Raw genomic sequence first — 26357 nt, 5'->3', positions numbered from 1 at the left:
GTTGTACCAGCAAGTATAGGGAGGTGTCAAAATGGTGAAGCTCTCTACAGTGATTTCTGGCACCCCACCCCGCCCACCCATCCCCCCTTCCCAACACGGCTCCGTTCTCAACGTACCAATCCCCTCACCCCCCCAAAACCCCCCACCCCACCGCAAGACATGACCACTTCTTGACCAATCCACCCCCTCCAACCCCCCCCCCCCCCCACCCACCCTTTTTTTTTGTACATCAAACCTTCCATCTACAGCTGCAGGCTAGTCTAAAAATTCAGCTCGGATACTCGCCTTCTCTTTAAACACCCAACCGCTTTTCCTTCTATCTACTGCCCCTTCTAAACTCTCGCCCCCCGCCTCAAAAAATAATCACTAAGTGCCCCCTCTCTCAAATCCCTGGTTTCCACCCTCTCTAAAGTACCCTAAAACCCCCATCCATCAGCCCCCCTCAAAACAGCTCCGCGTCCCAAAGAGGACGCTTCTCGGTGTGAGGAGGGGTCCCGTTTTGATTAGATGTAATACTCTTTCTTCTCTTCCGAGCTGGTGTGTCCGCCCTCTGCGTTGATGATGGCTGTGTCTGCGTCCGCTGCGTCGTCGGCGCCTTTGGCTTCGTGCGTGAAGTAGGTGCCTGGAGGATGGATGACAGGGAACGAGGTCAAGGGGCTGCGCAACGGCCATGTCATATATAGTCGGGGGATATCTTAAAAAGTCCTGGAATAAATTCCTTACCAAAACATTTCTTCACCGATGTGTTTGTAAAGGTGTCTAGTAACACATCTCACAAAGACTGAAATTCAGTTTCCCTAGGAGAAATCCGTTACAGCTGATTAAAGTTGGTGTCCCATTAAATTAACTATACAGGATAAAACACACCAAAATAAATATGCTTTAAGTAGCATGTGAGGGGTCAAACTAGGGTTTTTTCATCATTCTGAATCCATTACAAGCATTTGTTTTGCATGAAAAACATTCCTTGGGCTAAAAACGCCCCCACAAAAATAGGGTTTACTGATGAGTCATCACTTTTCAAAGTTTTGGGGGGCCACCTTTACCCCAAGGAATGTTTTTTGTGCTAAACAAATGGTTGCAATGGATTCAGAATCATGAAAAACCCCTAGTTTGTCCCCTCACATGCTACTTAAACCATATTTATTTTGGTGTGTTTTATCCTGTATAGTTAATTTAATGGGATCCCAACTTTCAGCAGCTGTCACGGATTCTCCTAGGGAAACTGAATTTCAGTCTTTGTGAGATGTGTTACTAGACACCTTTACAAACACATTGGTGAAGGATTTCTTTTGGTAAGGAATTTATTCCAGGATATTACACTATTTCTGACGATATCCCCCGACTAATAGTCGTTTGTCGGGTGGAAACCCTGCGTGTCCAAAACCGTTTTGTGTTTATCATTTTTAAAATGATTTTAAAGAGTGAAAATAGACTATCTACAAGGTGGGTGGTGACCCAGCTGAAGTTAGCCACACTCACAGTGTTGGGTGTATAGAGACGGGTGTAAGAGTTGGGTGTAAGGGAGAACGGTGTACTGCAAGCCAGCCCATAAAAAGTCATTGCAATTCAACTGTGGTTAGCCTAATATTAAAATAATCCTACACGAACTGAAGACTATATTGATTTAAATAAAAATATGTTTCCAAATGTATAGACTGACTCTGCCAACATATCTTCTTGTTTTCTAAATACATGATGTGTGTCACATTTAATTTGCCACTTGAATGGGTTACCCATAATGTTAACAGAGAAGAGTGGAAACGGCAGACAGAGAACCTGTCGCTTTTCAGTGACATCACTGTCTTTACTGCTTTGCATTTACGAGTACCGACTTTCGAAAACCTCAAGGTCCATGACGTGTGTACCATGCGACCACTTAACTCAGCGGGTGCCCACGTGTCAAACTATTTGATGTCGCTGGAGGCCCACAACGTTTTGACGTGTTTACTGTATTTACAGTATTAACTTTAAATCTCACCGTTAGGTCGATGCTACGCCTGGATGCAGCCCATTCACCGCGGGTCGCTTCGAGTCGACGCTGAGAGCATCGCGCGGCCGTTTTTCTCCATATACTCCAATCCATTTTCCCATCTTTAACGCCCTTTATCTCTGATGTTTGTTTTATGGCTAAAACTGTGGCCGGCTGCGGCAAAATGACCAACTTTTGATCGGCAATGAACAGTTATGATCAACACTGGTCCATACAGAAAGTTACACAACAACATCCTGTCTGCGGTCATGTGACCAAGTGACGTCATGACGCATGCATTGACGCAGCAGGGCCGGATTCAATACAATGGTGGCGGGCCTGGGCAGCGAGAGGGGATAAATGGGGCTCCATCCAGGGGCACCCGATGTGTTAAACTTAGATTTTCCAATGCTAGCACTTTTGACTCACTGATGAAGTATATTAAAGTATGTTGTAGGTAGTGTATCAAGATGACAGATATGCCACTTTAAAAAGGCCAAATTAAACTCACGGGACACTTTATTAGAACACAAAAATCGCTACGGCCTTAGTAGTCAACCACTGAAATTATTTTATTTCACGATTGCTCTCATTGGGATTGCATTGGCAGCTGCAGTTCACCGTTCATCCTTACCCGAAGTGGGGCCGCTATCACAATAGAGGGCGTGAATTTGTGGGCGCCCGTGTGTCTCTATGGTAAAAGGGGAGGGGATGTGTTTATGATGCCATTAACTCAGTGTTTTTCGATCGAATTTGACTCAGGCTTTCAGCTTTCAGGAAGTAACCAAAAATACACAGGGAAGACAACTTTGCACATTATAACCACACCTGGGGGTCTATTAGAGTAATGTTAACTCCATATAGTCAGGCGGAAATTCTGAAAAAAAGGCCTTCTATAAGCAGGTTAGAGGCATTTGGGGGTAAAAGTGGGGAACCAGGCTATTTTACATAATTCAAGGGTGCCGAATCTGAAAAACCTGGTTCCCAATCAAAATTTTGAGTTTTTGACCTTCTAATTTGCTTAACAAAGTGGCTGCTGAATTGTACATTTTGAACTATCTATTCAAGCAATATTTCTCTTTCAAAAAACTTTTCATCATTTTATCATATAATCAGGCTTTTGTGAACACCGAGGACAGTTTTTGAGGTGCTTGAATCAGTTTAGATTTAGGTATTTCATATTCATTTTTTATCAGACACGCCCCCTTCCTATACAAACCCATTGTAACTTCAAACTCCATTCTAATCATGATAGATTTAATGAAAACACCCATCCTTTTTTCTGGTGACTCCTGACGCCCTCCTAATACGAGAGCAGGTCTTGTTCTTTCGATAACTCCTTTCATTAAAAAAAAAAAAAAAAAATGTATTTATTTATTTTTCATTTTCCCAAATAATTATTAAAAAGAAACTAAAAAAGTTATCGAAAAAACATTGCCTGTTTGTGTATTAGGAGGGCATCAGGAGTCACCAGAAAAAAAGGATGGGTGTTTTCATTGAATCTATCATGGTTAAAATGTATTTGTATTTAAGTGAAATATCCCATTTAAATATAAATAAAACATTTTAACCATGATAGATTCAATTAAAACACCCATCCTTTTTTATGGTGACTCCTGATGCCCTTCTAATATACGAACAGGCAGTGTTCTTTCGATAACCTTTTTAGTTTATTTTGTATAATTATTTGGAAAATTAAAAAAATTAAATACAATTAAGAAATTATTAAAAATAAATGAAAAATGTTATTGACAAAACACAACCTGCTCACGTATTAGGAGGATGTCAGGAGTCACCAGAAAAAAGGACGGGTGTTTTCATTAAATCAATCATGGTTAAAATGGAGTTTGAAGTTACAATGGGTTTGTATAGGAAGCGGGCGTGTCTGATAAAATGAATATCAAATATCTAAATCTAAACTGAATCAAACAACTCAAATACTGTCCTGGGTGTTTCCAAAAGCTTGATTATACGTTAAAATTACTAAGGTTTTTTTTAAAGTGAAATATCTCTTGAAGAAATAGTTTAAAATTGACAATTCGGCAGCTATTTTGTTATGCAAATTAGAAGGTCAAAAACTCAATTTTTTGCTTGGGAACCATTTTTTTCAGATTCAGCACCCTTGAATTGTGTTAAATAGACTGGTTCCCAACTTTTACCCCAAAATGCCTCTAACAATCAATTTTTTCAGAAAAACAACTAGACTAATAGACACATACAAAACAGAAAGAATCCACCACCTCTTTAATAACCTTGTCACCTATAGATTCAGCTGCCTAAAAAACTAAAAAAGTACCAACTACTGTTAATTCAACCCCATGGATGAATGATAATTATTATTCACTGTCTGGAAAGCAAACAACAAAGGTGGAATGTGGAGGGGAAAAAAACAGAATGTAAGTTCACTAAGACATCTTAGCATGTGTAAGTTCACTTACAGTACAGAAGCAAAATTGCATATGGCATCTAAATCCACGACATTCACAAGGAAATAGATGTTGTTGGTCATATATCCTTTGCATGAAACGGCTTAAATAAATAGATAAATTAAGCCCTTCTACCTTTGTGTCTTGCAAAGTAGCGTCCTAAAACGATGAGTAGACACAGCATGGCAAACACGACCACTGCCACCACTCCACCAATGACTGCATGATCTACTGTTCTGGGGGTGCCTTCTCCAGCCCTGGAATCTGAAACAAACAAACAAACAAACAGACAGTGTCACTTAGGGATGTTCGATTTGGCCTAAAAATATATTTTTATTTTTCAGAAAAGTCGATTTTCTATTTCTATTTAAATTTTTTGGTAAAGAAATGTTGTTTTCATAAAAAAAAAAAAATGCAAACAAATGTGATTTGACATAGAGATGCCCAGTTTATGTGCACTGGGCAAGTCAAAGAAAAACTCACGATTTTCTTTTAAATCTTCCAAACTAAAAAATATGATTTTGATTAAAAATCGATTAATCGCCCAGCCCTAACTTCAATCACTGTTCCGTGGGCTCCCTGTCAAGCCCTGGAATCGAAATCAATCAAAAAGACACACTTTCATTTAACGTTCATTTAAGGCAAAGTGCACTTTGATGAACATCCAATACATGTATTGTACAGGTACTGTACAAGGATTCAACCAACTGAACGAATGGTGAATGGTTTCTACTTCATTCGTCCAGGACAAGCACTGCTCCTGAGAGAGAATGCTTGACTCCTATGCTGGTTAAAATACAGTGTGTGTGTGTGTGTGTGTGTGTGTGCCGCGCAGTTAGAAGAGTGTAAGAGCATCTATTTGCTTGCTTCGAAATAAAGAACACAGCGCAGGCCTCAGAGGCAGCCGGACATAACGATATGTGAACGCTATTGATCGAGTGTAGGGATCCATGACAAACCAAAGATAATGCCCATTGGTGAAGCGGACTGGCTGTTCACGGCACAAAGAAGCCCCATTCTTTCATCAATAGCTTCCACTACGCTTGGGAAATGAAAGTAAAAGAAGTGTCTCAATACGTTGGTGGCGGTCGAGGTGAGCAGTCACAGAGTAAATTGTTACATTGAGACGTAAACTCAGTTCCTCTGCATTTACAACTACAGTACCAACAAATCCCACACCAACAGTTGAATTTCTGCACACAATGTACAAAGATTATGGTCTTCAGACACTACTGGACCACAGCACAAACCTATGCTTCTACCACTTTTTCTAGTCACATGTTCAAATACTGGATTGTGATTGGCTTAAAAGAGTGGTAAATCAGACAACTCTAGTGAGTTGCTCAGAGTCCCCGGATGCGTTGTGATGTGCGTTGTGTGAGGTCGCGGGCGTCCTATGTTTACTACCGAACATACTATCGCCATTTTTCGCCGATTTATTCCATTGGATCCAATGCAATCCGCCAACTTTAAAGCCCCCTTTCTCTGAACCTATGCTTTTCTGGAAGCGACCAGGATCTATTTGCGGCCGAAACTGTGCTGTTAACTAGCGTTAGCCTAGCTGTTAGCTCTGGTCCATGCGTCACCTGACCAGAAGTCATGCACCTCAGCAGGAGTTGGTGCCATCTGGTGGTGGCATTGTTGTGTTTATGGGACTATTTGCTGTGGTGGCGGAAGTGTATGTGTATTCTGAAACAATTAATGATTGTAACTAAAGATCCTTGCAAGTTACAACTGTGTTTTCTTTCATGTATATGGAAAAAGTGGTAGAAAAGCAATTTACCATTCAAGGTCGTGGGTTGTTGGATTTACCACTGTTGAAACAGTGGTAAATCAGCCGTCTGACCATCTGTCTGCATGCTGACATCACTGATACTAAACAGTGTTGCTGCCGCATGCTGAAACAATGCCCAAATTTGGAGATGAATGCCCAAATTTGGAGATGAGCATGCTGACATTACTGATAATAAACAGTGTCGCCACCATGGCTGTCTGTCTGCATGCTGACGTCATACACTGACGTCATAGTACTGACACCACAGACTATTGCACAGGGTATGGCACAACTGGACGTCGATGGTGACTGTTCTGCCCAACAGGCAGCGGTCTGGGTTCTCCAACATTACTTCTGAGACTCCTACATTCAGTCCCTCATATACTGTAAGTGTGCATACCCCCCCCCCCCCCCCCCCCCCCCCCCGGGCACAGGACTACAATATCTGAAGCTATGAACAATGACATGACAGTGTACACATAAGCAGGGGTGTCAATTGGGTATGGCAGGGGTATGCAGCTGCCATACACTGGGTCCAGGTTTGGAAAATAAAAGTTACTTTTAAATATAAACCCATGAATGTCTCTTTGTCTACCTGTGCTGTTTATGATGTTGTTAAACTACAGTAAAATAACTACAAATGCTAAATTTAACAAAATGGTCATTTAACAAGGTACTATAATTATATTCTCCACACTTGTATTCTCCCCATCTCCCAGGTCAGCTACAGGTGCAATTCATTATTGTTAATTGTGGCACGTTTACTAACATGCCAAGTTTAGCTGCACTTGAACAACCGTTCCAGGCTGCCATATCCAACCCAAGAAACCGTAGAAACGGGGGGGAAAAATATAATGTACTTCTTAAAATAAATGCATCATGCCTGTTGCCGTACCTTAGCTTTTTCTGAACTGACGCCACTGCCCCCCGGGCACAGGACTAGTATATCTGAAGCTACGTATGAACAATGACATGACACAGTGTACACATAAGACTGGAGAAGAGTGAATAGACTGCAAACATCTGGCAGTTTGTTCAGAGTCCCTCAGCCGCCCACAGACACCATAGTTTTACGCTATACAATCTCCTGCATTCATCCCGAGCCTAAATCCACACTCGAGGGATCCAGGATGGAAACAAAAGCGGCAGGACACAATTTATCAGAGGATAACAGACACAGAGAGAGATAGAGAGAGAGAGAGAGAGAGAGAGAGAGAGAGAGAGAGAGAGCGTTGTCAGCCGTCTCCATCGGGTGTGTCAGAGGTGGAACGCTGACGGGATGGAGGCTGGGGGGCTGGCGGGGGGGGGGGGGCAGGGCGGCGCTACCTGTCAAACTCAACCAATCGTTTCCTGATAGACCAAATGGGTTATTTTGACTTCAGGTTTTCCTTCCTCGGCGGCGGGCGGATTCTGTTTAAAGTGAGTGAGAATCCCTCTGACATCCAATTCTCTGGTGTCAGGCAGGTGAAGATGTGCTTTAAAACACACCATCCGATTAAGATGTTAATATGGACTATGGCTACGCCCGTCACCACCGAGGCCTGACCAGAAGGATGTGTGTGTGTGTGTTTGTGTGTGTGTGTGTGTGTGTGTGTGTGTGTGTGTGTGTGTGTGTGTGTGTGTGTGTGTGTGTGTGTGTGTGTGTGTGTGTGTGTGTGTGTGCGTGCGTGCGTGCGCGCGCGCGCGTGCGTGCGTGCGTGCGTGCGTCTGTGTTCGCCAGGTGGAGGTTGTATGAAAATGTCAGCGAATTTACCTGGCCTCTCTGTACTGTACATATCAAACTAGCCCTGCTGTAATTCATCTTCCACCGGGAGAGGAGAAAGCCAACGGCGGGGGGGGGGGGGGGGGGGGGTTGATAGCGTGTAGACAGGCAGGGAATGAGAGAGCAGCAACACTAATTTAGCAGCCAGGCTGACGCTGGGTCAATGTGGACGATATGCGAGTGTTTGACACTAATTAGCAGGAGCTGCCTGGACTAAGCTGTGAACAGAGACTGTTCTGGAGCCGTACTCTGTGACCCCGTGAGCTGAAACCCAACTGGACCCACGTGTTCCCTCTGCCTGTCCAGTCCTCGGCTGAATGACTGGGGAGGAAACAGCCACACACAACACAACGGTGACAACAATCTCGAGTCTTCTCGACTAAATAACCAACTAACCAACTAACAAACTACTATCTATCTATCTATCTATCTATCTTTTTTATTTTTAAATGTTTTTTATCCCACGTTTTTTGCAACCCATTTTTCTCACCCGGTGACTACCTAACCTGTAGTCCTGGTTTCCGCTTCCCCCTGCCGCGCCAGGGGACATTGGGGAGCACCCGGCTGGCTAGGGGGAGGTAGTATAGAAACTGCAGACTACTGCATGTTTTTGTGTGAGGGCCTATGCCCAAGGAGACACGGGGAGAACATGCAAACTCACCACAGAAAGGCCCTATCGCCAAACCCACCTAGGGTGTGGGTGCTGATGACGCGGGTGGAAGAACACGCCCCCAGCTTCCCCCGGCGGGAATCGACCCCAGGACCTTCTGGCTGTGAGGCGAAGTGCTAACCACTGCACCACCGTGCCCCATCTATCTATCTATCTATCTATCTATCTACCTACCTATCTATCTATCTATCTATCTATCTATCTATCTATCTATCTATCTCAGGGTTTTCAAACATTTTTGACTCAGGTCACCCCTGTAAATAACTTTTTCATCCACGGCACCCCTGAATTACACTTTTTTTTTTTTTTTACATTTTTAGAATCTTACATCATATTACGCGATGTAAATATGCACATCTTTCCACCTGAGATAGGTTAGGCTATGTCATGGAGAAACATCCGTTTTTCCATCAGAACTGACTGGAAATAACTACTTTACATCCCTATTCGGATCTAAAAAGCTCACAACGCACCACAACTTAATCAATAGGGGGGGGGGAAATCATTCATAGGGGGTGAACTACTCCTTTAAATATCAAATGCACTTTTTGTTGTTGTTGGGGTATTTGTCAATGTGCATTTGCACATATTATGTAAAAAGCGTCCTCTGCATTTAACCCATTCTAACTAAGGGGTCAATGCATACTTCGTGAGCCACATCAGAGAGTGGTCAGATAACAGTTGCACGGTGTACTGTAAACTTCTTGAGGCGTTCACTCTATCAGTAAGTGAGTTATTACCAATTATTCCCTCAGCTGTTGAAACCCACTTCTGTTCTTATCTTATATAAAACCCGAGGGGGACCTATTATGTTTTTACTTATTTCATACCATATCTACAGATAATCGAGATGTCTGTCTGTCTGTCTGTCTGTCTGTCTGTCTGTCTGTCTGTGCTATGCCCGGTTCTCCTCAATGGCTGGAGCAATTGATCTGAATTTGCACATGGGCATTGACTATTAGCATATGCACCGGACTGCGTCGCTTGTTTTTCACTTTCACAAATTGTATGCTGTTTAAAGATTTGTTTTTGGGGGGCTTTTATGTCTTTATTAGACAGGACAGTAGACTGACAGGAAATGGGGGGAGAGATTGGGAGCGACACGCGGCAAGTGTCATCCGGATCGGGAATCGAACCGGCGACGCCGCCAGGCATCCATGCCTATGTGGCAATGCCTAAGTGGTATGCGCCTGGACCAGTAGGCCAGCGGGCGCCCCTACAAATTGTATGCTGTTTATTAGCGTTTTCACGTAAACGCGGCAGATTCTATAGTGGCAATGATCACTACCATGTGCAGACACTGGGCCGTGGAAGAAAGGGAGAGTGTTTTTTGCAGGTCTTTCAGTCCGAGTGTATCAAAAAAGCAACTGGGTTAAGCACCGTTGGTCCCGTCCAACCAGTTTGACATTCACCAGGTTAGCATTCACCAGCATCGGCAGGTTAGCATTTTACCAGGTTAGCATTCAAAAGCGTTAGTTTTACTGAGGTTAGGGTTAAGGTTAGGTCCCCCCGACTTTCGGCCAGTGGTGTCAGTTCAGCAATTCTAAGGTATGGCAACGTGACTGGTGTCTTGCATGCGCGCAAAGGCGCGCGTGCAAGACACCAGTCATGAATGAATTTGTTTTAAGAAGTACATTTTATTTGTTTCCCCTGTAGTCAAGGTAAGGCAGCTGCCATACCTTGCCATACCCAATTTACGCCTCTGCTTTCGGCACCTCCGCGCAGCCAATCACAAGCTTCCGCTGCCTTAACCCAGTTGCCTTTTTGATACACTCGGACTGAAAGACCTGCAAAAACACATTCTTCATTTGTGCCCAGGGACACATTAGCACATCATGAACTACACATGTGCATGCACTCAACAGCACCACACTACATGCCATCATACACACCTCATACACACCGCAATGGAAACAAGTTGTACGCTTTTTAGCGTCATCCTTTTGACTGTGGTGGGTCAGATCTGTATGTTACATGTGTCATATATGTTTTATTTCACGATCAATATAGATATCAATCACTCAATCAAAAATAAACTGGGTGGGGAGGGCGATCTTTGTCACTGAATGGGAGGAGGAGGACGCCAGGCGGCATTGCTTGCCCGAGACTATAATTAAAATTTCTGTCACATCCATCCATCCATCTATCCATCCTGCTTATCAGGAGTCCTGTCATGAAGGTACAACAAACTGGGGGATCCTGAGGCACTCCAAGGCCCGGATTATCCTCCCATCTGGTCCCTGGTCTTCCCTATGGTCTCCTTGCAGCTGCATGTGCCCTGAAGCCCTCCTTAGAGAGACGCTGAGGAGGCATGTTGTACTAGACGCATGCAGCACGTTAACTGGCTCATTTACATCCAAAGGACCAGCGGCTCTATTCCGAGTCTCTCCCCAGGTGACTGAGCTCTTTACCCTATCCTCAAGGGAGATGCCTGCAGCCACCCTCGTATGAAAACCCATTTCAGTTGCTTGAATCGGCGGTCTTGTTTCTCGATCATTTCATGACCATAGGTGAGAGTATATTAGGAATGGAGATTCACCAGGCAGATCGAGAGCTCGCCTTCTGGCTTTAGATATAATGATTTATATAATGTGTCACAACAGTGCTGTACAGTGAACACAGCAGTGCTCCTGTTTGCACAGAGTTTGCACCACTTATCTTTGATATTACTATGCTTACGTATATCGTCGTTGTCGGGTGGAGACCTTGTATGTCCAAAACAATTTAAAATAGTGAAAAGAGCAGATCTACAAGCACACAACGCCTCGCATCGCGAGTTTTGTGCGACAGTCTTGTATGGTGAAGCAGGGCTTTACTTTGCAAAGAAACATACAAATTTGAAACTTGGAGATACAAGGTTTCTCCCCAAAAGTGACAATAGTATATATAAAAATGTTTGGGTATCCTTGGGGAATATCCTTTCCATAGTTTTCCCCCATATGCTGCAGGGTAGCTCCAACCAATAACATATTTCTCCGAAATGTACATAATTCCTCAACAATTACATTTTCAAGGAGGTGTCCACGGGGCGACACAAAGAACACGACAATTAACCGTGTTATCAATTTGGCGAGGGAGGAACAAGGAACCTTAAGTGGTGCCATGGAGTATCTCATTGTAACAGGATGTGTTGATAAAGGCTTGATGTGAAACAGAGGAACGTCTAATTGGATTCTCTAATCGCGTAATTAAGCATTAATGCTTGTAGCAGCATTCCTGGGCCATCTGCAGATACCGGGACAATCAGGAATTCAACAGCATCGCACAGGTCTGTCATCCTATCTAGCGCCTAACTCTGTCCCCACTAGGGGGAGCACAAATCTAGGAGACCGCAGCGCCGCAAAAAATCGGTTATTTTCGGTTATAAAGTCGGCTAAAAGGGGTATTTTTGGGTATAAAGTCGACTAAAACGGGTTTCCTTTATTAAGTCATTTTCGGGTGTCTTTGGGGCTTCACATTGGCTATGTTATGCTAACTCCAGGCAGTCAGGGCGCGGGAGGGGGGGCCGGGCTCCCCCGACCGGCAGATGTGGGGGAGCCATTGCTCCCCTTTGCTCTATTAATCAGGCGCCAGTGCCTACAGTATATTAAAGTTGGCTACTGGCGGCCACGTCACTCTGACTCAGACATCTAACTATACATTTAGCGAATGTCTGTCTGACCATCTGCATGCTGACTAGGGATGGGTATCGAGAACCGGTTCTCGTTGAGAACCACTTCCCCGTGGATCGATTCCTTGGAATCGTTAGCCAAAGGCCTTAACGATTCCGCTATCGATGCCTGCATGCGCGATGACATCACACACGCGACGCGCTGCCTTGTTTAGACGTGTTCTAAATTCTGGCTGTATATTTCACGACAATGTTCATGTTTTGATAATATGAGGTGTCAGCTTTCCTAGTTCAGTTGTTACTCAAACTCACTGCATGAACGGACAAGTCTCCCCGTTCTGTGTCCGAGCTAGAGTGCCCTAAAAAGTTTGTTTTGCAAGCCCGCCTCCCACGTTCTTACTACAAAACGGGCTGCATGTCCAATGTGCTCCGTGTTGCTAAATGCTCCCCTATAAATCACATGTGCAAGAAAGAAAAGCGTGTAAATCCTTTGATCCAAACTGTAGAAGACAGTGCTTCAGCTTTAGCTGTGTACAGCAGCAGTGCCGCAAGCTTCACAGCCGACGTTATAGAGTAGGCTACACCAGGGACGTGCAGAGAATGTTAGAGGGGCAGGGGCTGAAATATCTAAAAGGGCCTTTTGGTGAAAATATTGAAAATAGCTGACCTCCAAGCTCACAACATGTCTGCTATTTTCATTACTTGCATTAATGCATTCATGGTCTGGAAAGGGCACTTTCTAACAGAGGATAAAGGGCCCCCTTTGATGTCTATGTGTGAACGTGCCTGGGCTACGTTGTGCCTTCACGTTCTGAGCACTGCAAAAACGGGACATTGGATTGAGCACACTGTAAAAAATTAACTTTTTTGGGTGAAAAATCTAAATAAAAACTACAAAAAGAAGAAAATGACAGGAGGAGAATAAGGAGTGGAGGAGGTAGAAAAGACCATTGGCCACTATTTCTGACCAGCCCCCAGCATGGCGAGGGGGCTGAGAATCGATAAGAGAATCGATAAGGAATCGGATCGATTAGCAGAACTGGAATCGGAATCGCTAAAATCTTAACGATACCCATCCCTAATGCTGACATCACAGTTTCACCGCCATGGTAACCGTCTGTCTGCATGCAGTGTTGTATAAAGTACTGGAAACCCAAAAGTACCGATATTCCAATTGAAAGTTAATCAAGTAAAAGTAAAAGTCACCGATAATATTATTACTTGAGTAAAAGTATGAAAGTAGCTCTCATTAAATGTACTTAAGTATCAAAAGTACATAGTGTTAAAATGTACTTAAAGCTATACTGTGTAAGATGCTCAACTAGTGGTCAGTAGCCCTATAGCAAACCGCGGTCGCGTTCGCGTCTTTCGCCCGTTTTTCGTACCTTCACACCCCCGCGTCTGCCTCCACAACGCCGAGAGCTATCTTTAGAGGGGTCCCTGGTTCCTGTGCGTTCAGGCATTCCGGAGAAACGGACTACTTCACCCTGCCTGGTAGGCGAGATTACCTTTTGAGTAAAGAGACACACGGGCGACTACAAATATGGCGACCCCACTTCAAGATGCGCTGTGATTGGCCGGTAGTGTACCATGTGTGCATGATCGGCGATGTGATTGGGCAACGTATACACAACGTATACAGATGATGCAGATTACGTCATTTTGGCGCGAAATCCGGTCCACGGCCAGGATCATAGAAAACATATAAAGAGAAGGCTTCAGAAGCTGAAAATAACGGAGTGGGTGTTCTAAAACTTTAGCGATTTAACAGTTAGGACAATTTTAAGATTTGTTTTATAAAAAAAGTTACATGGTACAACTTTAAGTATAAAAGTAAAAGTAAAAAGTAAAAGTACAAGTACAAGTAAAAGTACAAAAATGCCGAAGCAGCTGTACCAGTGCCACTGCCAGTATAGCAACAACTGCTTCTGTGTCTGCTGTATAACGTTCATCTGTATCAGAGGAGGAAGTAGAGCCCTGCACGGGCCTAAAATGTGGGCCCGGGCCCGGCCCTGGCCCGTGGACTTCAGTCCAGGCCCGGCCCATGGCCCGTTTGGTGCCGCTATTTAAAGCCCGAGCCCGGCCCGAAGCCCGTCACCTTATTATTTAATTAATTATTTGTGTGTGTGGCTTTCACTGCTGCGCGCTGCAGCTACACTCTCAAGGGGAGTCCATACTGTCACAGACCAACGAAATTTGCGTCGGAAAGGTCCGGTTCAACTACAAAATTACATCTCTTGCAACTTCTGAAAAGGATTACTCCTAATTTGAGTTCGGAAAGCTGCACGCACGTCAGAAAGTCGAAACTTTCCGACGAAAACTATGGTCGGAGGGGACGGACCGACGGAGACTGAGAGATGTATGTACAGCCCTCTATAGCTGTGCTCGTCTTGCGCTCTGATTAAAAGAAAGAAGTCAACACAACACAACAGCATAGAAAGTAATTACACACACATCACAAAGCAAGAAATCTTCCTCCACCCACCGTTTGTTATTTACTGTATATCTTCACAGCAATTAGATATTGATATTATTGTCGGCTTGCCGCCCGTGGGTTACAAGCCATCTCGTAAAATACAGAGTCCAGTACTAAAGAGTAAAGACGCACGCACGCATCCCGTAACTGATACGGGAGGTCGGGGAATCATTACAGGGCGATTTATTTGAGAAATTACGGTGAAATGGGTGAAACTAGTAACTACAGTAGTGCTCCTAATTTTCTAGTCTCGCTGTGTACGCAGAGTCGCAGAGGAGACTTGTGTGAGTGTGTGAAGAAAAGCTGTCAAGCCCTCAGCTCGTTGCGGCTCTCCATTGGCTAATGTACTCATGTCACGACCAATCAGAGCCATGTTGCTATAGATACGGATAGAACCCATACCCTAGAAGGCTATTAGCCTACAAGGCTATGGGAGGCAGCACTCGCCACTCACACCACACTCCATTCTAGCTAAGCGCACACACAGAGATGTGAAATGCGAAATGTTCCGAGCATGGTTCTGAGCCCGGGCCCGGCCCTCGATTTGTAGCGAGTAACGAGGTGTCCAATTTTAAAGTAGTGGAGTAAAAGTATGATTTTTTCCTTTTAAATGTAATGGAGTAAAAGTAAAAGTTCAGGGTTGAAAAAATATAAATAAAGGTACAAATTCTCAAAATTTGTACTTAAGTACAGTAACGAAGTACTTGTACTTCGTTACTTTACAACACTGTCTGCATGCTGATATCACTGACACTAAACAACTTTGCTACCATGGTAACAATGCCCAACTGACATCAACAAAGCCCAACTGACATCACTGACTGACATCACTACAGTGCCCAAATTTGGAGATGACATCACAGACTGGCATGGACACGGAACACCATATATGGGCATAAAAGAGTGCCAGCCAGACAGACGGATACAACGGTATTGCACAACTGGACATCGATGGTGACTATTCTGGGTTCTCCAACATTACTTCTGAGACTCCTACATTCAATCCCTCATCGCACACCTCCAGGCACAGATGACAGGACTAGTATCCATAAACAAACCCGATATGCCCATAGATAGGCATAATACAGTATATGAAGATCCGGATGTCCAGAGCCTCCGATCCAACCACTATGCCCGCATATATTGTGTGGTCAAGTGCATGGGACATACAGTACACTGCATATACGTTTTACACAATGGTCTGAGCAGCTGTAATTAAAGTCCCATTGAAAAATATCTGATATATATGAGCATTTTATGATGGCACTGCATGTGAAAACATTTAAAACTAGAGGAGAGTCTCTGCCAGGCTTGCCTACCCAGGGCCCCCAAACTTTGGAAGTCAGATGTGGACTAAAGTAGTAGCGAACCTGTGGTTTGAAGAAGCGTGAAGCGTACTGTTATAGCACCACCATGAGGCCAATTTGAAAATGTTCTTCCTTGCTCTACTAGTAGTGCACATGCAAAGTTTTACGCCAATCAGTACAGCGTGGTCCCTGAGATTAGCTGCTCACGGATGGACAGGGGCGAAAAGTCAGCCTGACGGAGACAATGAGATATAAATCAGTAATATGTGGATTCTTCTTTGAGGGTTATTAAACATTTATAGAGCAATTCAATTGGTGATCTTTATGGTTAAATGATTCAGTTTAAAAATTACAGAAACATGAAAGCTGCTGTAGAATGAAACTAGCTAAATGAATACAAATGTATAAGCAAAAGATTGTCATTAGCAGAGGTCCCAAACCAAGGCCTATTGAAAGCTACTTATTAATGATTTGAATTGAATTCCTCTGAAAAAGATCTGGGGCTGCTTTCAGGAGTTGTAATGTAATATTACTAGCAATTTAATTATTTATAAGGAAAAACAAAAAAACGAATTGAAATAGCTTGTAAAACACTGTATACATAATATGTTGGCAACAGACTGACAATGTGCCATCTCTTTTGGGCACAGAGGAGTATATTTTTTAGTCAATGAATAAGCATGTCTATAATGGTCTATAGTGAATGGTTGTGGGAAAGATAGAAATAATATCAATTAATGCAGAGCTTGTGAGGCAGATCTTTTGTGACGGTTCTAATTAGTTGCAAGCCTTTTGTGCACAAAGTGAATTTCAGATTGGATGTGTGCTGTGAAGCTCACCATCTCATCATGAAAAGAAAATGTTCCAACTCATTGCAAATGAGCCCAGAGTGCCATATCTCATTGGGAACATCAATGGTGTTATTCATCTTTATCAAGATGTTACACAATAAAGCACACGACTATGCTGAGGATATTAACCCATTTAGGCCTAGGATTATTGACTGCTTTAACCAGTGAAAAATAGCAGATATACAAGCTCACAGCGCGGCACCGAGTGCTGCGCTGCGAGCTTGTAGATCTGCTATTTTTGAAAAAGTCGTGAAAATGTGTGCAAATCTTTGAATACGTATTTTCAAAGCGAACGTTTGTATCTCAAATTTTGCTTCTGGGTGGTACCTGGAACTAAATATTTTGAGATGTGGGTCCGCGGCCAAATACCTGTAATTCTGGGGGTCCTTGACATGAAAAGGTTTGAGAACAGCATGATTCAGAGGAAGGATTTAGAAGTCGGGTCAAAGATCGGGTCAAAGATATTCATAGACATGCACACATTTTCACGATTTTTCAAAAATAGCAGATCTACAAGCTCGCAGCGCGGCACTCGGTGCCGCGCTGTGAGCTTGTATATCTGCTATTTTTCAATAGTTAAAGCATAAAATAATGGTTAAAGTGGTTAAAATCTAGCGCGACTCGGGCGCGTTCCAGGTATTTGAGAGTTAAACCATAATCTACATACCTTCTAATAAAGGCTTTAGCGGTCTCAATGGTGACTGGTCATAATGCTGCCTTCAACAAAGCAACCATTTTCAATGGATGCTAGCGTCATGAACGAGACATCTCTCCCCAAAGTCCCCATCCTCCCAAACCTGCATCCCCCGTAACGACGGCAATCCTCCCAGCTGTCCCCATCATACAGTTAAATTAGATTGATTATACAGATCAATCTAAAACATAGAATATTGTGCAAAATAGCATTGCAGATGCCATAGCACCCCAAATCATAACTGACTGCGGAAACTTCCCACTGGACTTCAAGCAACTCTGACTTCAGAAGGTTGACGTTTCTCTATTATAAATACTTGTTTTGAGGGGTGTAATATTGTAATATTCTTCAATATGGAGTTGCTGTATGCCATAAAAAAATTCTAAATCTTAACAAAAAAGTTTGGAATAATTCACTGCATGTGCAATGTATCTAGAATATATGAAAGTTTCAAAAAATATACCGGTATGACATTTTCAAGAAAATGTACTTACAAAATATTAAAAATGTTCAAGATTGATCTGTATACTGTATACTGTAGGACCCGTACAGGTTTGATTTGTGTTTTATCTTAACACATTAAACACCCACGTGGTGCCCACGCACCAATCTATTTGATGTTTACGTGTGCCCACGACGCGTTCGACGCGTTGTACAGTAAACTATACTGTACTGTAGCTACTGCACTTGGCTACCGCGGTGATGAAACAAACTCCATTTCCCAACATGCAGCGCGGAATTACGTCACCCGGACGTGCTGTCTGTCTCGTTGACTTCCTGTTTAGCGGCTGCACAAAAATGCTGTTTTCTCCTGATTCTCTTCCTTTTTTCTTTTTTTTCTCAAAACGGCACCTCTTCTACCGGCCGTAACACAAACACTGTGGCTTAGAATTGATAAAAAACGGTCCTGACTGAAAGAAAAGAATTTCGCGAAATAAACAGGACATACTTGGATTACATTTACTCGGATTACTTTTCTCGCCAGTACTTCGAAGGTAGGTAAAATGGCGGGTTGCCATGGGCACCAGCAAATTAAACGTCGAATAATTCTGGGCACCCGATGTGTTAATAACTTGGGCTGGGTCGGAATCGCTTGCATTACCTCGGAACTCGGGTCTGTCTATCATTATGTGTAATAATACCTGAGTGGATCTGAGAAGACCCATACAACTGTGTGACTGTGTGTGTGACACGCTGCACTGATGAGGAGGGAAACACAATGAAGGGCTGTTTAACTTGTGCAATGTTTTAGGCTGGTTTAGGATCAGGTTACTTTATCGCAACAACGAAAAACATTGAGCTACGCTGCACAATGCATGCGTACCGTACTGCAAGGCAAGCCAGCTACCAGGCTCTTTTGAAAACCCCGGCGCACTATCATGGATTCTCTTTTTTGAAGGGGTGTCTGGGTCCGGTCTCTCGGATCTTGGAAATAATAGGATTTCGGAACAAATTTCACAGGTTACGGTATGGTACAAAGCCGTAAAAAAAAAAAGAAAGTTGGAAGCTGCCCACTTTTCACTGCAGGCCTGTTGATGTGAATGTGCATGTTCTCTCCGCACCACCCTGTGTAGATGGTACATGCACGGCACGCAGTAGGGTGGGTATAATATAATATGGGTCAATTATGGACTCTATGCAAGGTGTACAAATCTTATGCAAATTGAAAGGGGAGAAAGTACCCTGTTCAAAGGCCTGACACAAGTGCCAAGTACGGAGGCAATTGGACAACTAGGTAGGCTGTGGGAATGCAAGCAGGCACACACACAAGTGCCGACATGCACCCTGAGATCCGCAGGCAGAGCTCTATTGGTAGTTCCCCCAACTGACCTCGTTACTATGGGCGATCGGGCTTTTGCGGCCAGTGCCCCTAAACTCTGGAATAACCTGCCTGTTGACTTAAGACTAGCCGAGTCAGTGACTTCTTTTAAGTCACTCCTGAAAACGCACTTATACACCAAGGCCTTTCCTAGACTTTAGCGCTTGCACCTTGCACTTTTCGTAACTGTGTTACATTGTTATATCTATGTCTACGTCTGGATTTGCCTACATTTTAATTACATTTTTTATATTTTATACCTTATTTTACAATCTATTTTATATATGAGTCTTAATTGATTGTTGTTATCTCTACGAATGTTTTTATTTTGTTCCATGACACTGTAAAGCACTTTGTAAACATTGTTTTCGAAAAATGAATAAAGTTTATTATTATTATTATACTTGGCTTTCCAATTATAGTATTGAGGTGAGAAAAAGGATCTATCAAAAGACCTGAGCGTTGTGTATAATTATGCTATTATTAACACGTCACTGTAGCAAATAACACTTTTCTAAAACAGAGCTCTGCGCAGCACAGCTGCAACACCTGGTGCAACCATCCCAAAAAATGACTCCTATAAAAGCTGAAAATGCTAAAGATACTATAAAGCACTGGTCCATCGCTAGCCCCATGGCTGGTGTGCGAGCAGCCCGTGAAAACCTTGGCTGTTTCAGGTAATAACACATTCATGATATCTCAGCGCAATCTCTGTACAGTAAAGTCTACAAGGCACATTCTTGAACACCGATTCATATCTATTAATATCTTACATCGACTTTCATCGGAGAGTTCATGCATCATGATCTATATGGCTCCCCATGTGACTGTAACAGTATTTGTTTGTTTTGATGAAAAGCATTTGATAAAGGGGCACATCGCTGAGTTATTGGAGCAAAAAATGAGACAGGCTACACAACGTCAGATGAAACAGCACGCACATTAAGCAAACACATGACGGGCGGTTTTGGTTTGGAGTGCATGGGTCCTTTCTGGTTTGCGTGAACAGAACCTTAATGTGAAGACATTACACTGACTTTGTCACTGCCCACAAGTGAAAAGACATGCATTCCCAGGATAAGCGGAGTGGTACGGTAACTCCAAACTGTGCACCAGTGATCAGTTGCTATAGCCTGCCGTGTGCATGCAACAGCAAACGGGAAATAAAAACAAATCAAAACAAAAGTAAGGCTGCGTGTCCTCTGGGAACCTCTTTGTCACAGCGATGGCTTGTGTTGCTGTTGTCGTTTCAAAATGGAAAGGACGCGTTTCGCAGAATGTTTCGGCTTTTTGGAGTGGTACAGTACGTTTTCAGGGGGTTTTCAATAGGGGGGGGACCATGCCAGACGAGTCCCCGCCACAAGCAGGGACGTGCTGGGCCCCTGATTCAGCCCGGGAAAAACAGTTGGAGAGGCCCTCATTGCCTGCTATAGAGTGAGATCTCTCTATAGCGCTGCTGCTACTCAAAGATTTGCCATTTCAGAATATGACAAGTGACAAGCCAGTGGGCCAATTACTGTACATGAGTTATATTTCGTAGTTGTCGGGTGGAAACGTTGTATGTCCAAAACCGTTTTGTATTTATCATTTTAAAATTGATTTAAACTAGTGAAAACAGCCGATCTACAAGCACACAACGCCTCGCGGTGCGAGGCGTTGTGTGCTTGTAGATCGGCTGTTTTCACTACTTTTGTGCAACAGCCTTATATGATGAAGCAGGGCTTTGCTTTGCGAAAAAAAATGTATACATTTGAAACTTGGAGATACGAGGTTTCTGCCCGACAGTGACGATTTACTTTGTTGGCCGCCCAGCCCCCAAAATGGAACGAAGGCCAACATTTTATTTTATTTTTTTCCTAATGGCCGGCCTGGACCGGCCGGGAATGAACCGGCCGTTCGGGAGTTGTCCCGCTTTTCCCAATGGCCAGCACGTCCCTGGACACAAGCCTCTATTCACGGCTGCTGGACACTGGTCAAGAGGTCCCCAGCAGACACGGAGCCAGCGGAGTAAAAAAGGAAAGAAGAGATACCAACCATGAGCTGCGGGTTCAGTGCTGGGCGGCGTGTCTGAGCACACGAGGAGAGACGTTGGAGGAGCACAAGGAGGAGGAGAAGGAGGGAGGAGGTGGTGGTGGTGTTGGAAGAAGAGGGAGGTGTGGAGCAAGAGGAGCGACATGCAAATAAAAGGAGAAATGAGGGAGGGAGGGAGGGAAGGGACAGGAGGAGAAAACAAAATGACACCCATAAGCAAGCATTCAATAGACCAGAACACCACAAAAGACATAAGGCTTGAGGGAAATCAAAGGAAACCAAAGGCAGTGCAGAGATAAACACGTACACGCGCACAGGCACACACAAGCGCGCACACACACACACACACACACACACACAAGCGCACACAAGCACACACACACATACACGCAAGCACACACAGGACATTAAACCGAGAGGTGATTGTGGCTACTGCTATCATGGATATGCTGTGTCCGCATGGATTCAAGCGTGTTCATTTAACCGTTACAGTTCCACTTTTACACTCTCCCGAGTTCATTTAACACTCCAGACTTTGCTGTGAATCAAGAAAATATCGTCACGGTTACAGTTTTAAATTCATTCATTGAAGAGGTATCATGGCTGTGAAGTGAATTATACCCCTGTTACGGACAGGGATGGCACTAACCTTGATGTGGACGACTCAGTGGCACAATCTGTGAATCTGGGCATCATGGTCAAAAACAGGGCCGCTGCTACACAGCCTACACATGTTGCACATACTAGTGCACCACATATGGCATACTGTATAGGTACCAAAACAGCCATTCAGAGGACTTCTTCAGTGGTTCAATCCCTGAAGAAGATCCTTTGTCTGGTCTAAACGTTGGTTGTTTATCATTCAAAATCCATTTTGCATTGTGGCCATGAGCAGTGCTGTCTCTTTGTTCATTTTAAGTCTTCTGCACCACTTTCCCCCCCCAGACACTGTGAGGAACAACAACAATGGCCGTGGCTGTGGCGAGTGTAAAAACACTGAGGCAAGCGGGGAGGCGCGAGTCTCAGACTGAAAGCGAACCCCGCTTTCTTCCCAGTATTTTGCTCGCAAATGTAGCCTTTGGGAGATGAAGTGGATGACCTGAAATTTAGGGTTGCATCCAAAAGCAATCTGCGATTCGCCAACTCTCTGTGTTTCACAGAGACATGGAATTGTTACAGGGATGGAAGGGGATGGGATTAATTAAACAGATACAGTACACATAAATCACAAAAGCAGAGAAGAGGGGGTGCCCGCTGGCCTACTGGTCCAGGCGCATACCACTTAGGCATTGCCACATAGGCATGGATGCCTGGCTGCGTCGCCGGTTCGATTCCCAATCCGGACGTCCTTTGCAGCGTGTCACTCCCCATCTCTCCCCCCATTTCCTGTCAGTCTACTGTCAAGGCATAAAAGCTCAAAAACAAATCTTTAAAACAAAAAGCGGGGAAGAGAGGCCAGGGTACACGCATATACACTTTCATACCTGGCACGGATGCACTGAGGCATGGGACGCTATATAATTCAATTCATTATCTTTAGCAAATAATATCTAAATATCAGTGGTGTAAAGTAACTCAGTACATTTACTTAAGTAACATTTTGAGGTATTTATACTTTACTTGAGTATTTCCAATTTCCAATACTTTTACTCCACTACATCTCGGATCCAAATATTGTACTTTGTACTCACTCCACTACAATTATTTGAAAACATTTAGATATTAGTTACAGTAGATTTTGATTAGTATTACAAAACATACATTAACAACTTCAGCCCTATATACATTTCGTCCATTTGAAACTAGGAAATCTACAAGCTCACAATGCGTTGTGATACGACGCATTGTGAGCTTGTAGCAGAGCCCTGCACGGGTCCAATTTTGACAACCCGCGCCCGCCCGTCCCGTCATTAATCAGATCCGTGGACCGCCCGCTACCCGTCATTATTAAAAAATCAAAACCAGACCCGCCCCGCCCGTCAAAAAAAGGACCCGTTGCCCGCCCCGTTACCCGTGATTACATGCATTAAAGTAAATAGTCTACAGCCGTGCGTGCGTTCTTTCAATGGCATCGCACTCCATTTTCACTCCATAGTTGATCCCCCTGCACGCCGTCGGAAAATGCTGTTATTAAGCCTATTGTTATTTGGATAAAGTAGAACAACCTCTAAGACCAATCATACTAATTTAAAATCGTATCATGATCTGACACTGTCGCGACAGCTTGCTGCTGCTGCTTTCTGCCTCCGCTGCTTTGTGCAGTTGTATTTGTCATACGACGGTGTCGCGCATTGAAAATATCAGAGCTACAAGCTCACAACATGTCGGAACTTGCAGCTTTGTGAGCTTGCATGTCTTCTATGCTCGACACGCACCGTCATACGGCGAAGCACATATCCAGCTTTTCACAGCTGAAGGGAACGCCACTCGCTGTCTGTCTGTCTTGGTTCTCTCATGATAAACAGCCCGAGGTAATCTAAACCAAACCGGACCCATGATGTGACGATAATAAAAAAGGGATCGGAACTTCTAATAGTCGTGGAATCACGTGGATATTATACAATCATGCACCTTTCAACTACATTGCGCTAGGCAAGCAGATCACTCGCGGCCACTTTATTCAGTTGTGTGTCGGTGTCCTCCTCACTGTGAGTGTGCGCGCTCCAGCCGGCTGCGGGCTGCCGCCGCTCCATGTGTGTGACTTGACGTTTAGGTGGAAACAGTGCTGTATGCATGCCGTGGTTCTGTCCTGCTGCTCACTGTGTGCGCTCTTGTGACGTTGTTTTAGGCAGAAACAGTTGTCTGATTTTTACAGTAAAATCCGCCCGTCACCCGCCCGTGTTTAGTCGCGCACCGCCCGTCCCCGTACCCGCACATTTATAATAGTAAATATTCCGCCCGTCTCCGCCCGTCAAACACGGGTACCCGTCGGGTACCCACGGGGCCCCGACGTGTTACAGGGCTCTGGCTTGTAGATCTGCTATTTTCAAAATATTTGCACACATTTAAAATTTTGACATTCTGCATAATGAGTACTTTAACTTTTTGTACATTTTTGTACATGTAAAAGAGTATTTCTACATTTCAGTATTGATACTTTTACTTAAGTATAAAATATGAGTACTTTTTTCCCACCGCTGCTAAATATCTTATATTCGCTCAGCTCATTTTGGCGCCCCCTGGGGAACGTGGTATGCGGTTGCGTAGCGTAGTGGCGGCTCTGGCTGTGGCCGGCCTAGCGGAAACGGCTAGACGCTGATAATTGGCCCTGGTGTGGTAAAAAGAACTGGTGGAGCATGGCTGGAAGTGATCCAGCAGAATGCTAGGGAAGCCCCTGGGTAGCCCTTGGGCAGTACCCCGGGATTGTCCAAAGGCAGCCATGAGGAAAATGCTGAACAAAACATCATCTGGCCATATCTGCAGTTTGTTGGCCACCTAATCTGGCGTGCATAGGACTTAGTGAATAAAAAAAAGAAAAAAAAAGAAAAGAAAACACCCCTGTACCAGTGTATCTTGGTAGTGGGGTGGAAACACGTCATGCTTCTCGTCACTGTCGGGCAGAAACCTCGTATCTCCAAGTTTTTTCGCAAAGTAAAGCACTGCATCATCACACAAGGCTGTCGCACAAAAGTAGTGAAAACAGCTGATCTACAAGCACACAACGCCTCGCGGTGCGAGGCGTTGTGTAGATCGGCTGTCTTGTAGATCGGCTGTTTTCAATAGTTTAGTTCATTTTAAAGATGATAAGTACAAAACAAACGGTTTTGGACATACAAGGTTTCCACCCGACAATGAATGACGTTATGTAAGTACCCTCCAGTAGTGAAGGGAAATAGCAGCAGGGGACGTACGCTGCCCTGCTGAGATGAAGTGCTGTGTTCGAGGATTGTCATATGCTTTCACAAACACTCGTCTGGGAGATGCCCGCTTGCAGATAAAAGTATAGCCTGTCGGAAAAATGGCTTTTAAAGTGATTATCAAAGCTGGTCTGCATCTAAAGCGAGGGCGTGCTGAGAATACCTTCCATAAACACACTAAAACGCCACGGGCTGGTTGCCAACGCGTTGCCCACGGCACTGGAAAATACTACAGACATGCTGTAATAGTAAACTGACAGTATAACATAATAATCTTCATGTGCATTTTGGCATAAGTATAATATTTTACAGAAGCTTCACATTTATTCGACATTTACTCCTTGTTTCACTTCAGAATGTGTCGGGTCTTATTCCGTTTAGACCTGAACACAAATCTGTGTCACTTTAGATTTGAACCACTTTAACCAATATGTTATGCTTTAACTATTAAAAATTAGCAGATATACAAGCTTGCAGTGCGGGAACGAGTTTTTGAATATTTTGACACGATTCTATAAGTGTCTTCTAAATCCTCCTATGTTTTTTTGTTTGTTTTTTGTTGAAAAACCTATGTTTCTATTTCAGTGGTTCTCAAACCTTTTTCATGTCAAGGACCCCCAAAATGATATGTATTTGGCCACAGACCCCCATCTCAAAATGTTTAGTTCCAGGGACCCCCAGAATCAAAATTTGAGTTACAAATCTTCGCTTTAAAATTACATATATTCAAAGATTTGCAAAATCTACAAGCTTGTATATCTGCTATTTTTCAATAGCTAAAGTATAATATAATTCCAGGCCTAAGTGGTTGTAAACAGCCCCTGCATTAGAGAGTGAGGACGCTTGCACTGTGCTACCGCATCGCTCCCTTTGGGAGCGGCAGGCGAACGCTATCCTTCAGGCTCGCCCCTTCCATGGAAAGCCACCAGGGGCTCCAAACAAACAGGAAAGCCATCTTTAAAACGAAAGAGCAACCAACTCTAGTCTCTGTGGACAGCGATTGAAACCTCTGAGGGCCCCTGCAGCCTAACAGGTCCTTTTTAGAGGAGACACTTTGTAGTCTGTGTTAAGTTAAGTTAATGCCACAGGCATGGGACAGTTGTTCAGC

The 26357-nt window shown here is 43.9% G+C and overlaps 1 protein-coding gene across 3 annotated transcripts in view; it reads right to left on the bottom strand.

The window, feature by feature from the left end:
• Positions 1-232: 232 nt before the first annotated feature.
• Positions 233-26357, bottom strand: part of cadm1a (cell adhesion molecule 1a) — a 484161-nt gene continuing 458036 nt past the window's right edge. For 2 of the 3 annotated variants that reach the window (XM_080749745.1, XM_080749746.1), the window contains 3 exons: positions 21396-21428; positions 4534-4662; positions 233-622 (listed from right to left, as the gene is read on the bottom strand). In XM_080749745.1, coding sequence (XP_080605871.1) covers positions 504-622; positions 4534-4662; positions 21396-21428 — 281 coding nt within the window. In that variant the 3' untranslated portion in view covers positions 233-503. The remainder of the gene's footprint in view (positions 623-4533; positions 4663-21395; positions 21429-26357) is intronic. The other variant, XM_080749747.1, reaches the window with a different exon arrangement.

Source organism: Nannobrachium achirus (genome assembly GCF_963921795.1).
Source record: "Nannobrachium achirus genome assembly, chromosome: 19".
Taxonomy (NCBI): Eukaryota; Metazoa; Chordata; class Actinopteri; order Myctophiformes; family Myctophidae; genus Nannobrachium; species Nannobrachium achirus.
The sequence above is the reverse complement of the archived record's forward strand: the minus strand, read 5'-3'. Positions and strand labels throughout refer to the sequence as shown.